Source organism: Nyctibius grandis, chromosome 2 (assembly GCF_013368605.1).
Source record: "Nyctibius grandis isolate bNycGra1 chromosome 2, bNycGra1.pri, whole genome shotgun sequence".
Lineage (NCBI taxonomy): Eukaryota > Metazoa > Chordata > Aves > Nyctibiiformes > Nyctibiidae > Nyctibius > Nyctibius grandis.
The window spans coordinates 57,500,632-57,515,583 of record NC_090659.1 but is presented as its reverse complement, the minus strand read 5'-3'; the positions used below and the strand labels follow the sequence as shown (position 1 = coordinate 57,515,583).

Sequence of the window (14,952 nt, the reverse complement as noted above, 5' to 3'; positions counted from 1 at the left end):
AAAGTGGGGGCAGATAAAAACGTGAAGAGGTTAGGGAGCATAACATGAAACCATAAGAGATGCTTAGGGGAGCTTGGGAGATATGAAAAAAGGTGTGGTCAACGAGCCTTACTCTGAGGATACATACAAATGAGTGTGCGTTGGGAAAGAGGAGGGAAGTGATGTGTGAGACACTGAGAAAAAAGGTGGAAAATATCTGGGGCAAGATAAGGAGTAGATGGAAGAGCATAAACAAGAATGTAACTTAGTTTATCTTTGCAAGGGAGAGGCAGCTTGGGAGGGAGGACAGCATGGTATTTCCTGCAGCCTGGAAGACAAGAGGAAGGTAGTTATTTCTAGTCAGCGCATGTTTAGATCTCCTTTTGAGAAAACGGGTGGATGAACTCCCACAAACTGGAAAGTTGAACCTGAAGTATTTCATTGCTGTCATGGTTTTTATATTTAACATTGCCAGTCTTTCTTTTGTGTCTTGAAGTGTAATATCTATTTAATCTTTTTTCTACTAGGCCTTTTCTCAATTATCAGAGGATGTATTATGTGTTCCTGCAAATGCTGTCTAGTGGTCCTGCATGGCTGGGTATAATTCTGCTCATAACTGTCAGCCTTCTTCCAGATGTTCTCAAGAAGGTTTTATGCAGACAGTTGTGGCCTACAGCAACAGAAAGGATCCAGGTAAAAATACTTTTTTGTTATTAAGTTAGTTTTTTGTATCACAAGTCTCTAATAATTAGACCTCTTTCAAGGTTAGAGACAAGATTAGAACAGAGGTTCCCCACCTGTGGTATGTATCGCTGATCGTATACCAGCCACTTCTGAGCAGTATGATGAAAGACGCTACCTGTTATTTACATGGTGGTATTTACCTGAATCATGGGGCAACCCCTGTGTCTCCATACCAGCAACCATGGGGAAATCAGCTTATGAGGATGATGGGAGACAGGTATATTGTTCAACATGATACCTGACTTGAGGAGATAAGAAGGGCAAGAGGATTGGGATCTTGGTGAGGGTAGGTAGGAGGCACTTACGTTGGCCTGGGCAGCAGTTGTTCCTGCTGTTGTGGAGCATTCAGAGACACTTCCCACATCCCTGAATTGAAGTAATTGTCTTTCATACCAAGTCATTATACTGCATAAATGAAACTCTAGTGTGGACATTTTAGCATTTACCGTTCAAGCTGAGCACAGTGTGTGGAAAACCAGCTAAAATAAGCTAAACTCAAACCGGTAGGAAGGGAGCATGTGATTTTATTGAAATCCCCTTCAAAGTAGGGATTTGCACAAGCAGTTGCAGTCTTATACCAAGGGACTCTTTAATTGCAGCTGTGTTTATTATTGAATAAATCTAGATTTTATACACTTAAAATAAATGTGATTAATATGTACTGTGTTGGTAAGGAATACGTAGTAAATTCATGCCAACATTTATGTTGCGTGAACCGTGCAATATAATAATTTGTTAGCAAACTATTTTGTGCTGATGCTGTGCCTGTTGCAAAAATACGTGAATTAAAACTTATACATGTTCTATTAATCATTTTTTCCTCTTTTATATTTCAACTACATTTTGCTTGTTTTGATATATTATCTCTACATAAATGTGCCTTGCTGTGCCAATGGCAAGAGTATTTTCAAATCTATTGTCACCTCTCTTCTGATAAGCCCAAAAAGAGAAACTATTGTGTAGTTAAAGACTTGCTCTGATGAGGCTGAAAGGGAAGTCAGGTTCTGTGGGACACATGGTACTACTCTGGGGCCAACAAACCAACCCCAATGGAAAATTCTACCTGTATTTTTGACACCAACGAACTTTCATATATTATGTATGTTAGAAGGTGAAGGACAGTAGAGGTGTTGAACCTGGGACTTCATGTTATTGCTCTTGCCCTTTTCAGCCCATCAACCGCCACTGTTAGGTTAAAATAATGAGTTGCCAGTGACTGTGTGTATAGTGATTAGTTAGCATTTTGATGTTTATTTGAGAAGATCCTTTGCATTAAGAGGAAAGGAATAAAGGAACTTTACTTCCCAGGAAAGTAAAATTTCCCCTTTGGCAAAGGTAAAAAAATCTTTTCTTATATCTGCAAAGTAAAACCCCTTGCCATTGTTTTATATTCCTTGAATATACAGTTGTGAAAATGCCCCACTTCAGGAGGACAGGAAAGAACAAAGCAAGCAGAAAAGCATTCCCAGGCAGATCAGCATTTAGCAGCTTTCTATTCCGATATCTTTAATAGATGTCTCTTTGCCATATATGCTACTTGTGGAAGAAGTTGATCTCAGTATAGGTTCTGCATGCTTAATTTAGAAGTCTAAAGGGTTAATGCAAAGAAATGAGCAAGCAAACAAAAGCCCCAAACAAAGGTGTTACCACATTTCTTACTGACATTGTATGTTGGTGCTGGAAAATGAATCGATTGTAAAGCAGACTTTGGGCTTAACACTGGCAATATTAATTTTTAAATATTTAGTAGAAAATCTTTGACTTTTAACCAGATATATCCCTTGTGTTTCTTCTTCCCTCTCTTTGTTTCTTCCTGTCTTCCAATCCGCTTTGTCTAAATAACTGCTACCTTGCTTTAAACGTAAATGATGTGCACGGTTACTTCCTACAATCTTCTGGGGAAATCAGACTAAACATCAGTGCCTTTCTGTTGAGCAGTCCACCATCTTTATGCTTTCTCAGACTTCAAGCAGTCTAAGTTTCTAATGGAACAAAAGGTGACTTTTTTCTGCCTTTCTGCATGCTTGGCCATTTCATTCAAAGGACAGTAAAAAGTTTATCATCAGAAGTTATTTACCGTACTCATTATCTCCATTTCTGATTCATGTCAACTATATTTTGAAGAAGAGTGCTTTTTAATATAGCTTTTTCCTTCTTCTGTTTATCTCAAAGTTCTATGAATCATTGTCACAATCTCTCACTATCACTATGATTTTTGTCACTGTTGTTACTGAATTTTACGTAATGTTTCTGCCTCAAGAATCTAGAATTCTTAGATCCACATTTTAATCATTGGTCTATCTGTAGGTGAATGCATGTCATGCTTGCATTGTACCTGAGTAAATGGAATAGTTGCCGCACAAAGAAGTGATAATTCTGATAACTGTGATACAGAAAATGTGGTACTGGAAGCCATTTAAGCAATCTTATATCTGCTCTGCTGTGATAGAAGAAAATCCAGCTTTTTTATTAATGAGTTATTTCCAGCATGCATTTTGAAACTGAGCTTTCTTTATATTCCATTTTATGAAATTCTGTGCTCTTTCTAGAAAGGAAACAACAACTCAAGTTCCAGAAGTGTATGACATTTAATTTTATGTAAAAGCAGAAGTGGTAGTAAATCTTGGCTTCCTTACAGTCTGCAAGAAAACTCCTTTTGACTTAATACTAGGAGACTGTTGGTTTCCATTGCAGATTTTATAGCTTAATTTCTTAACTGATTAAGATAAAAAATACATTTCCTCTTTGTTTCCCCCTTCAAAAATGTACAGTCAATAAAAATTACTGTAATTATGTAAGTCACAGGGAAAACAAAGCTTTTTCCACTATTGAAAATTCTGGCTAAAATTGCCTTTTAAGTGCCTTGGGATTGGTTTGAACTGAGCTTTTAACCAATTATTTTTAAACTTACTGCATTCCTATGAGCTATATTGCTTTCTTTGTAATAAAAGGGCTTCTGGAACAGTTGAAAATATTAACGTAGGACTAGTGCCCACCTCCCAGGTGACTAAATTAGTTCTCTTCAGGCAATAAGATCACATAAAGCCTTTGAAGCAATTCTTATGCTTCTAAATTTTTCAACTATTTGAGTCACTCCAGTGTGTGGTGGGTGATTATTTACCATCATTATCATTCAGAGGGTTTTTAAACATTCCAGATCTATTTCTGGGTTTTTTTGAGAGCGCTTTTCAGTGATATATACACACACACATATATGTATGTATGTGTCTCTATACATACATATATGTACATACAAGTATATGTATATATATGTGCATGTATATTTTTATATATATATACACACACATATGAACTGTCGTCTGTCTTTGGCTAAAACATTAATTCTGCAAAAGCTTTGGAGGAATCTGTTGGCTTTTGGTAATTTTGGTCAAAATCTGCTCATGTCTCATATATGTCCCAGTGATTCTTTGGCTCAATGAAACAAGCTGAATTTTGTGCTTTAACTGGAAATTGCACAGCTGTGAGGTTTCTTTCAGCCTTTACTTTTAAAAAGCAATAGAATATTTTTTAATATATCCAATCTACATTAATTGATTATATTTCCTTTTTCTTTATTCTTCTTTCATTAATAGCAGAAGCTTGGCAGCTCTGTTATAGAAAATATAAATTCACTTTAAATTATCCTCTTTTCATTTTTATAATTGTCACTTCGATTGACAGTGTTTCAGCAATCCCACATATTTTGTAGCTGAAACGCCAGGTGTTTTGATTCTGAGCTGTAAATAACTTCTATGCTTTCATACCTTTTTAAGACATATTTTTCTTTTTCTCTTCGCTTCTGACTTACGGTTTTTACTTCACTTCAGTCACAAGATCGGCCCGTCAGCCTTGTTATGAGATCTCCACCCTTTGCTGCGCTTGGGGAAATCCAAAGTGGTACTTTTGCCTGGGGAAGCCTCTCTGGGGATTCATCATTCTTCTGTTCCTCAATGGGCTTAGCTGCTGTTGAACAACTGCACAGCACTCTTAGAAAACTAGTCACCAGCAAACTGTTGCCTTTGTCATGTGTTGGGCTCCTCCTCTACGGAAAACAAAGAAATGGATCTTGCTATTGCAATATTTGAATCTCACGGAAGAAGTTACCTTGGTAACTCCCCTGCCCTCTCGCCCTGTAGTGTAACGACAAAGCTGTAAATCAGCCTTCATTAGCACTGGCGCCATCACCTCCATGTGTTGCACTCCCTTCAGTGTACCAGTTGTTCTGGGGAGTAGTGAAGTGGGACGTCCACTCCTTAATTTGGAATCGATTTGGCCTCATCATACCATGGGGACCTCTCCCATTCATTACAGGTTATTGTCAGATGGGCAGGACACACAGCCAGTGGTGCTTAGTCATGGTACAGTTAAGTGCTTTTGAGAGTAATTAAGTATTTTTAACCGAGTTTGAAATTGAACTAATAACATCCTCAGAGTGGCTCAAAGGATTAACCTCAGGATCAAGAAATAGAAACCTTATTTTACACTAGATAACCTTTCCTTTTTAAATCTATCAGAAAATCTGTCACTTTTACAGGACTTGCTACAATAGTTACATTTGTACCAAACGGTACAATTCATTCATGTTTCCCTCTTGTATTCAGCAAGAGTCTCACTGTTTTTCCTCATCCTTGCAGAAGAGTATGAGACATAAAACAGCCCTAAATGCACTGGCGAACAGCGATGGGCCACTTCTTGAAGGAAATCTTTCAGCTTCCGAGCCATAATTAGATCAAAGCTAGGTAACAGTACTGTACGTGTTGCCTGTTTGGATTAATTTCTATTGGTGAACTGTGCTATTTACAAATCAACTGTTTCCTCCAGAGTTTTTGATGTACTTTATCAATATTGATACAAAATCGTTATGTTTTACTTGGAGAGCCTAGTTTTTGCAAGAGATGTTCCATGCCACAGGTAAGATCTTTTGTCTCAGACACTTACACATGTAAGGCAAAACAATGAATCGATACACCCTATAGGTATTATATACCTATAAATACATTGTGTTATGTATAGATGTTGTGTAACATTTCTTCTGTAAGAACTGTAGTCCTTATGGCAGAGCGTACCCACATTACACCATGGTGTAAAATACATAAAGTCAGAAGTAATTCTCACACATTAGCAGTTTATCCATCATCTTTCATGCTCTTGAATATGTATATAGAACAAATGCAGACAGTAGGAGAGGAAGATTACCAAATTGCTTGTGAATAGGACCTTGGGTCAGGAGACTGGGGCTGTGTATCTGACAGTATCTGCCATAGTAGTGTGTTCTGTATAGACCAGTGCATCACTGCATTGCTGCCTTGGATCAACAGAGAAGCGTGGTAACCTTGCCAAATACCCGAGACAGGAGCGTGAATGGTGAGCTCCTAAATCCTCCAAACATTAGGGAAGAAGAATGAAGTTCTCTGCTTTATATCATGTCCTTGCTGCACCACTGATTACACAAACAAGTATAAGTAAGAAGGTGCACTTTTTACTCAAATACATTCCCACCTGGATGGCATATCTGCTCCAGGCCCTTCATGCTCTCCTGACCCCAAAAGCAGCACATGAGGAACTAAGTGAAGGTGCAACGTACCAATATGTAAAGAAGACAAATGCAATAGAATGGGCTGGTGTGGGCTGTAGGGCTTCAAGGTAGTTGAGAGGTGCTTTTGATTTACTTTTAATGACTGCTAGCCAAGTAATAGTAGAAAACCCCAGCTTTCTTGAGTCGCTTCAGGCATGGCAGATTGAAAGCTCTTGCCTTGGAGCTATGTGTAGAAAAAAACATTAATTTTTAGAAATACATATGGTAACTAAAATGCTTCACTTTCTAGCTGGAAGAGTAGGAAAAACAGTTACCATACAGTGTATGACTACTCCCTCTGACATTTCCAAAAGAAAGTCTGCTGATCTGTTACCTAATTATGTACATTTTTCTGTATTAATGTTGGTATTTGGTCTATATGTGTGTTTAAAAAACCCAGGCCTCACTGTTAGTGAGCAGTTTGGTATAGTTTGCAAACTTTTCCAAGAGTAACTGTTGTAAGAGAGCTGATTGCTCTTGGTTACGGAAGAGTAGTGTTTCAAGCTTGTGATTGGCATTAAAAGTATAATATTAAATCTCAGCCAAACTTCTATAAGCTACGTCATGAATATTTATTTTGTAATTTTGTCCCTTTTGTTCCTGTGTTGTTGTTAACAGGGAAGGAGGAAGGGGATGATTAAGAATAGAGGATTAACCAGCTTGGATAGCATTCATGGAGAGAGCGGTTGATAACGTTGATTTGAATCATGCTTATAATGCATCTATATCTTAAATGCCATCACATAATCTCCATACCTTTATACCTGGAAATTATATGTGCATTTAGTGAGAAGAATTCCATAAACTTATTGGGGAGAGTGCTGTGCTAATTTTCTTTTAGTTTATGCATATATTCCAGGGTTGTGTCATGTAACCATGGTGTTACTGCAGTCCTGAGTATTTCCTGAGTGGAAGTGCCGATTCTGCCAGTGTGTGGAGTGATTATGTGGTACAGATAAATTTTAATGGACAATTAGACCAAGATAGTAATGTGATGTGTAGTATAAATTGCCTGTATAGATTCTATACATAACATAAGCAAGTCCAAAATCAGATACTGCTTAGAAGTACACAGCAAGTGCATTAAACCTCTGGAACTTTCATCTAATAGCGCAAACCAACTGTAAAAAATTCCCTCTCTTCAGAAGTACAGGGCAAAGTACTTGAATCTGTTCTGTCTTAAAATTCCCCGTAAGAAATCCTGACTAAAAAAGTTCAGAGATAAAAAGATACACCAGGAGAGATTGCAAAATGAAATATAAACCTTATTTAAAACAATTCAACTTGAAAGCAGTCCTCTGTGTCCTCATCTGTTCTCTAAAGAGCCCATTATCAGGTTTAGAGATATGTAAAATTATGCCTGGTTCTGTAGGTCTTAATATAAAGCTAATCATGTTGAAAGTGGTTGATTGCTCAACAGCATGAGGGTTTATACCTTTACATGAAACAAATAGCCAGAGTGGTGATCTAGTGGAAGGCATTATTATACCAGGAGCACAGTGGCCCGATGAAGGAACACAATTGTAGACTTTCAGCTCCAAAATCATCTTATTTACTGTGTGGGTTTTTTTTTTTCCTTTTAACAGAATGCATCAAGGCATTGTCGGGAGCACATCTCAGAATTCACACCTCTTGCCTGTCTGAAGAGCCCAAGATACAGGAGCAGTGACTGCAGCAACTCCTCAACAAGAAGGTCTAATTCTCATTCTAAGAAAATGATGTTTACGCACTGGAGAGGCATTGATTATTCAGTACTTCCATCTGTCTTTGGCTATTCAAATAAGCATTGCCGTTCCAGTGCAGGCTACCGCTACAGTGGGTCAGGTTTGGAAACGTCTGTATGACAGAACACCAAGTCAAGCCTTTAAAAACTGTATTTTTGTTTATTTGTTTTTTCAGGAAACAAACATGTCACAGAAATATATTAAACTATACATGGCTTTTGCTGTCTGAGGTAATGTTCAGACAAACAGGATCAAGAGCTAGAAGTATGAACCCTTCCAGGCCAATAGGCCCCTTTTTATGTTTTGATCTACTGGAGCAATGAACAATCTGCACAGTCCGGTACTGTGAGACTGGTAGCACTAAAAATTCTCTTCATCCTGTGTCAAGACTTTTGTGCATTTACTGCTTCTGTCATCTTCAGTCATTTTCTTTGTTACTTGAAGTCTATAGTTTCAGTCAGTGACCTACATTTTGAGATCAACAGTTTTAATTTTCAGCCAGAAGCAATGACCTCAGTTATCTCCAATGAAAGTCTCTTAAAGCATATTTAACATGTGCTGTTTCTGATTTTCCTCTGTCCTTTTTCTTTCTTTGCTCTTTCTGTAGAACAAACTGCTGTTTCCTCTGTGCAAATCTGCTTTCAAGAAACACTCTCTAATGTTCACTTCCTTGTAAGTGGCCAAATCAGGGCTATGTCTGGTTTTCAGTTAGTTTTCCCCTGTAGAAAGATAGGCAAAACAATCCTTGTGTAGAGTATGTACACGCTAGATGAAGTCAAGTTGGCTGTTAAATAGGTAAATATCATCAATGTTGATACCTACTCAAAAACTGAATGTGAGCATTTTGCCTAGAAGTTCTTCGTGAATTTGTCAAAGATGCACATTACCTGGTGTTCCCACTTCCTATCCCCGTGACTGTAAAATATGCATAGCAGAAAGTATTATATATTAAGCTTTTTTTTGACACGTTTTATCCTTAAGAGAAGAAAAGCTGTTTTTCCAAATAGGCATCTTTTACTATCTGGATTCATCCTCTTAATTTTGATTTTTTTTGTGTGTATGGTTAAATAAATACTGACTAATGGGCTTGGTAGACATCTTACAAAGCACACAACTGTTAACTTTTGCAAGCAAACCACGAGGTGGCACATGGCTGTTTACTAACAGTTGAACCGTAGTTGTGATATACAAACTAGTTTGACTGCAAAGATTCAGTTTGAATTGCTTCAAAAATGACAGCCAACTTGCACTACTCTTTTCTCTGCTATGTTTATGTTACCTTGCACTAATTCAACTATTAGCTGTGTCCTTGTCTTGTTTCTTTAGTCCAGTGTTTTATTTTGGGGTGCAAAAATATCTGAAGGAGTAACCTGATTTCAATCAGTTTCAGCCTGGTGGTTAGAACTGGTTAATAACCATAGTCATTAACTACCTCTGGGAGGACATTAGCTAAAATATTGTTTCAATGTGAAAACAAAATATTTGGAATCAGAGCTGCAGCCTTTATTGGAAGACCTGGCCAAGATGTTGTTAGTTGTCTTTCGAATGGACTAGGGTGGCAGAGAAAAATTATTTCCCTTTTTGTGTTAAAAAAAAAAAAAACAGAGGCAAAATAGTTTACTTACTAATTTACGTTTTAATAAAAGAAAAATCAACACACTAGGAAATATTCCTCACAATATTCCAAGTGATTTTCACATTAAACAAACAGTGAAATATTATTCAAATGCCCTGAGACATGCAGAGATTGTAAAGTGAGTTGTGAAATTTTCAGTATACCAAAGATACGAGAATTTTTAAAAAGTCTAATGGTGAGCACCACAGATGAAGGTATTTTTACCATTTAACATGTAGCACTTTTAAGTTTCAAAGAATGTCCTCATCGCAGTAACATTTTGAAATACATACATATGTGCATGGGTGTGGGTGTGTGTACATATACTTGCCATTGCAGACTTGAATGTTGGTCAGTTAGAACCGTCCCCTACATAAAACACTGGTGTATATATTTTTAAAAATTAATATAGGCATAAATTTTATATCAGTAGCAGTGACAAATTTCTTGTGTGTAGTTAACAAATTATTTGTAATGTATTTTTTAGAAATCTTAAAATTGCCTTTGCACTGAAATATTTTTCATACTGTAGCTATTTATAAATCTGTTTTACGCATACATTTGTTAACACACCATTTCTATTTTTTTTAAGTATATGTTTTGAAGGCTTTTTTTATACCTATGAGTTTTGGCCACTTAAATTTAGCTTAGAGTGGAGTTGTGGCTGAATGTTAAAATTCTAATGAATGTCAAATTAGAAATATAGATAGGTCTATTGCTCTGTCAGTCTCACCCAAACTATTGATGTTTTGTTGGTATTTGTGACAGCGGTGATTAGAGCGCTGTACTTTCAGTGCTATAGTATTTCTGCTAGCTTTTTTACTCTATAAGGCCTCCTGCTTTTTTTACTTTTCTGAGTTCCATCTTTTAGCCTTAATAAGCAGATCTTTGCTTGATGTTTTTGAAAATGCTGCATTCCTGTTCTGCTTACTAACAAAGCAGTTCATTGCAAACTTCATGTAGCCCTGCACTTAGAAATGATTTACAATGTTATTCAGGCTGAAACACCTATAGAACTGCTTGGACAATTTTAGTTAATGTGTAATTTTTTGGAGGAGAAAGAATGCTTGAATTTAAGTGGAAGTTTCTGCTTTGATTTAGCAATACTTTTACCTTTAAAAGTTGGTATTGTTTGTTTGTTGAAATAGACTTTAATGGAAAAAACATAAAACATCAACTGGGTTTCACTTGATGTGCTTTTGCTTCAGTCCCCGTTACTGTTGCCATGCAAACCTACTCCACTGCAGCAGGCATTAACTTGGAGTTTCACTGTAAATGGATCAGATGATACAGAGATGAAAAAGTAGAAGTTAGATCAAAATGCATTAGAATGTTTTATTATGGATGGGACACTGAAAGGAGACAGATTTTTATGTATTAAAAAAAAAGAATTAAAGGGGAAAAGTATAGAAATCTATATAACTTCCTAACTTGCCTCGTTTAAATTGTTGCAGCTTTAACAACATAGTGTCTCCATAACTGCTTCTATAAATGTCTTGAAACTGGTAAGCGCTAACCAAATGTATGTGAAGACTTAGTATTTCAAGCTTTTACGCCACTGAAGTTCATATATTCCTGCAGTGGTTTGTGGCAAAAGATCTTTTTTTTTTTTACCATGTATGATAATTGTTTGTCCGGCCACTTGATGTAAAAGCTTACAGTTTACTTTCTTGCTTGCATTAGCCTGTTTGTCTTGACCCAACTGGCTTGCAAATACAAAAGGAAAAAATAGCTAACTGCATTGCTTTTCTTTTGGAAGCCATTGGGATCATCGTGCTCATGCTACTGTCTCTGTTGAAAAAGCTTTAATGGAAATTTGTGAAAGTATTATGAAAGTGAAAAAGCACGTGATTCTACTTTGCAGAATAATCTAAAAATCAGTTTATATAGCTTTAATTTTTTACTTTATGAAAATTCACAGAATTTTAATCTGCGTTGTCTCTGACATAAATTCTGTGCTATGTACACATTGCATTTTAAATCTCCTTTCATGATCTAATGTAAAGTAGAATCTGCAAAAGTTGCTGTATGGGGGCTGAGGGGTAGTTATCTGTGCATTAAACATTAAATATGTCTGTAGTCATCAGCACCAAATACTGATACTTAATTTTAATTGTACAATTATAGGTGCATTTATTTGAAAAATAAATGAAAAAGAAAAATAAATGAAAAGAAATCAGCCTTCAAATCTAATGTTTAGATTATCCAATACCACTTCATTTATTTGATTTGAAGAGTCAGTGTGTGAATACATTACTGTAGAGTTTCTTTTCACAGCTATTTTTAACTCTGATTTCTGTAGATAACCAAATATAACTTGTTTATATTCAGTCACATTTTGGATCCTTATGTAGAATATCTAAGCAGGAGACATGAATCTGCTTGCAATAAATATAAACATTCAAGACTGGTTTAAGTTTGCTCACGAGTAATTAAAATAATTCTAGTATGAATATGAGACAGTTTCATATTAGTCTGTAATAAAATGTAAGTAGATAACAGAAAATGGGATGAGTGTTTGATTCTGTTATTGCATATGGTTGTAGTCACATTTATTTTCAGAGAATATGTAGCCAGATAAAAAAAGCAAGCTGACAAACGGTAAATTCAGAGGAGACTGGGATATAAACAGTGTGTGGGGTTTGTTGCAAAGCTAATAGAAATTGCTACCAGTTCCTCCCGCACAGGTTGGATAAGTGCTAAAGTTCTTTCCAAACTAAACTCGTGAGCTACACAGAAGATCTGCATTTCCTTACAGTTCTGCTGTGCGGGGTACCCAGAGCTATGGCTCCTTTCTTTTGCAATGTTGGCAATTTAAAGAAACTGAATTAGAGGCAAAATCAACATGCCTTGCCGTCTGAGTTGGTAGCAGTGTTCACAGATTCTTACAAAAGAGGCTGAGTGCACAGAAATACCACCACTTTCTTTCATTTGGTGGTAAAATATTAGGGGACTTTCTGTAGTTTCAAAACCATTCCAGACTATCGAGCACATTGATGCAGTCAGATGGAAGGTATCCTAGACAGCCTCCCCAAAGCAAGTTGGAGCATTAGCTTGGGTGCCTTCCTCTTCCACTCTCAGGCTGTGTAGAAAGCTTAGGCGCTCTGTCTGTATATTGATTTCGCACTTCCCATAATAAAGATTTCAGAGTAATGGGTTTGTATTTATATGAACTTTTTATCCAAACAATACAAGGCTATTGTACCCGTCTCCTCTTTGGACGACAAGAAATTTTGTGTTTCTACTGAATGAACTTCTGGAGAAGGTAGTTTGAGGGCAAAAGGTAAATATGGAAGATGCTTTTCCCTTTATTCATACAGTAAAGTAAAAAATGCATAAATTGCAATTAGATAGAAATATTATTAAATTGAAACTGTTTTAGGAAAAAGTAATGTGATGATGCATCTGGATTTCAGGAGGAACACAGTCGCAAAAGGAACGGATTACTGCCTAAGTAGACAACTTTATTTTGCATGTAAAAATATGTTTACTTATTTAAAGGAAAAAAAGGATAGAAAGTCAATGGTTTCTGAACAGTATTCTAAATTTAATATCTTATGTTTTCCTTTAGCTCTTTAAATTGTGCTCTTTTAGTAAGTTGCATTGTAGAATTAATTGAAAACTGTTTCTTATATTCTACAATGGGGCTACATTTTTTTCTGCAATATATGCAATATTGCTGTATAAAATCTTCCCTGAAGGTTATTTTGATATGAAGTGAGATAGGTTGGAGAGACTGAAGTTTTTTGGGTTTGTTTTCTGCGTATTTGAATTTCCTCAGGTGATACTCTACATGAATTTAAAAATAGCATTTGACCGTTCTAATAAAGCTTTGTTGTTGTGTGTTTCCATTACGCATACCTACGGGTCTTTTCATTTTAATTTCATTCAAATGCTAAAGCAAAAATCATGGCCATTCAGAGGCGTCATTTCTGTGAAGTGACAGGACAGGGATAAAAACAAATATAGCCATTAACTCATGTCGTTAAACAGGACAGTTTATCACATGCCTCACATCCCCCATCTAGGTTTAGATGTATTTATCGGAAAATTGCAGCGTGTGATCAGTTCTTTTTTAACTGTTGAGTCTGCAGTAAATTAATAACAGTGACTCTTAATAATTTAAGTGTTTATTTTCCATTTAAAGGAGACAAATAGGAGTAGTATTCAATTTTAAACCACCAAAAGGTTCATTTGTTGTTTTCCATTATTTCAGTTAAAAAATCTCACAGTGCATTAAGCTTTTAAAAATCCATACGATGCAGCGTCCTGCTAGGCTCAGAGGCTCCCTATTCAGATTGTATCAGGAGAAACTGTTAACATCCCATCTCCTTTAATGTGGGAAAAACTGATGTGCTTCTTGTTCCTAACAAGGAAAACAAGTTTAACAGGTACACAAAAAGCACATCAACACTTAGGCTGAGATTTTAAACATATTTTGTAAAGATACTTCGCGCTGAAATGTTAACCAAATTGGAAAGCTAGATCTTGCAACCTAATAAACACTGAGTTGTAGAAAGGAAGGAAAACAAATCCTGATCCAAGGTTCAAGACCATCAAGTGGTATGCTGATTTTTATTTCAGAAAATGCTTCCAACCAAGTAGCTAGCCTAGAAGAGTATTCTTCTAGGAAGTGCTGAGCAGCTTGCTTCTAAGGTGATTATAAACTGCATAGCTAGAGAAAGTTGTCAATATTAGTTAGGTTGAAGTCTAATTGTTTATTTCCAGCTACTAAGAGGTACTGTGTTCCCTTTTATTCTGATAAAATTATAGCCCAGAAAGGAAGACCTCACCTCCTAAGGGATTTCAGGCACAAGACCACAAAGCTTAACACTGATGCAGTGATACAGCTCAGTAACAGTTGGGATTCACTTGGCTTTTAAGTGAGGAGTCTTAGCAAGTCCAAATTAGGTATTAGTTTAGCCCAAAAGCAGTGTTTGTACATCATTGTGCTGAAAGGAACTGGTTCAGATGGAAAAAAGCTGAAGATCCTTCCATTGTAGGTTGTACTGCAGCACGAGTCAAGCTTCTCTCCGTCCTCTTGGGTAAGGCCCACAGCAGGTGATTCAGAATCCACCTTCCCTGGATGCCCAGGACTTCATCGTGCTTATGTGAAATGCCCAGCTGCCTGACACCCTCTAACCTCACTAGGTGTTGATTAGAGCAGCTGCAGAGACAGTGTACTTGCATCCATTGTCGTACATGTCCAGAACAACAGAACATGTTTGAGTCCAAGATGATCTTACTCCTCGGTAGTACTGGTCTATGTATAATATAGTAGGTGCTTACTGCAAACACTTAGCTGTTCGAGATAA

General features: G+C 36.6%; 1 protein-coding gene across 2 annotated transcripts in view; it reads left to right on the top strand.

The window, feature by feature from the left end:
- Window positions 1-13,448, top strand: part of ATP11A (ATPase phospholipid transporting 11A) — a 135,158-nt gene extending 121,710 nt beyond the window's left edge. Inside the window, exons 28-30 of one of the 2 annotated variants that reach the window (XM_068420528.1) lie at window positions 507-672; window positions 2,632-2,720; window positions 7,885-7,950. In XM_068420528.1, the coding sequence (XP_068276629.1) occupies window positions 507-672; window positions 2,632-2,709 (244 nt within the window). In that variant the 3' untranslated portion in view covers window positions 2,710-2,720; window positions 7,885-7,950. Of the gene's footprint in view, window positions 1-506; window positions 673-2,631; window positions 2,721-7,884 lie in introns of both variants that reach the window. The other variant, XM_068420519.1, reaches the window with a different exon arrangement.
- The last annotated feature ends 1,504 nt before the right edge of the window (window positions 13,449-14,952 follow it).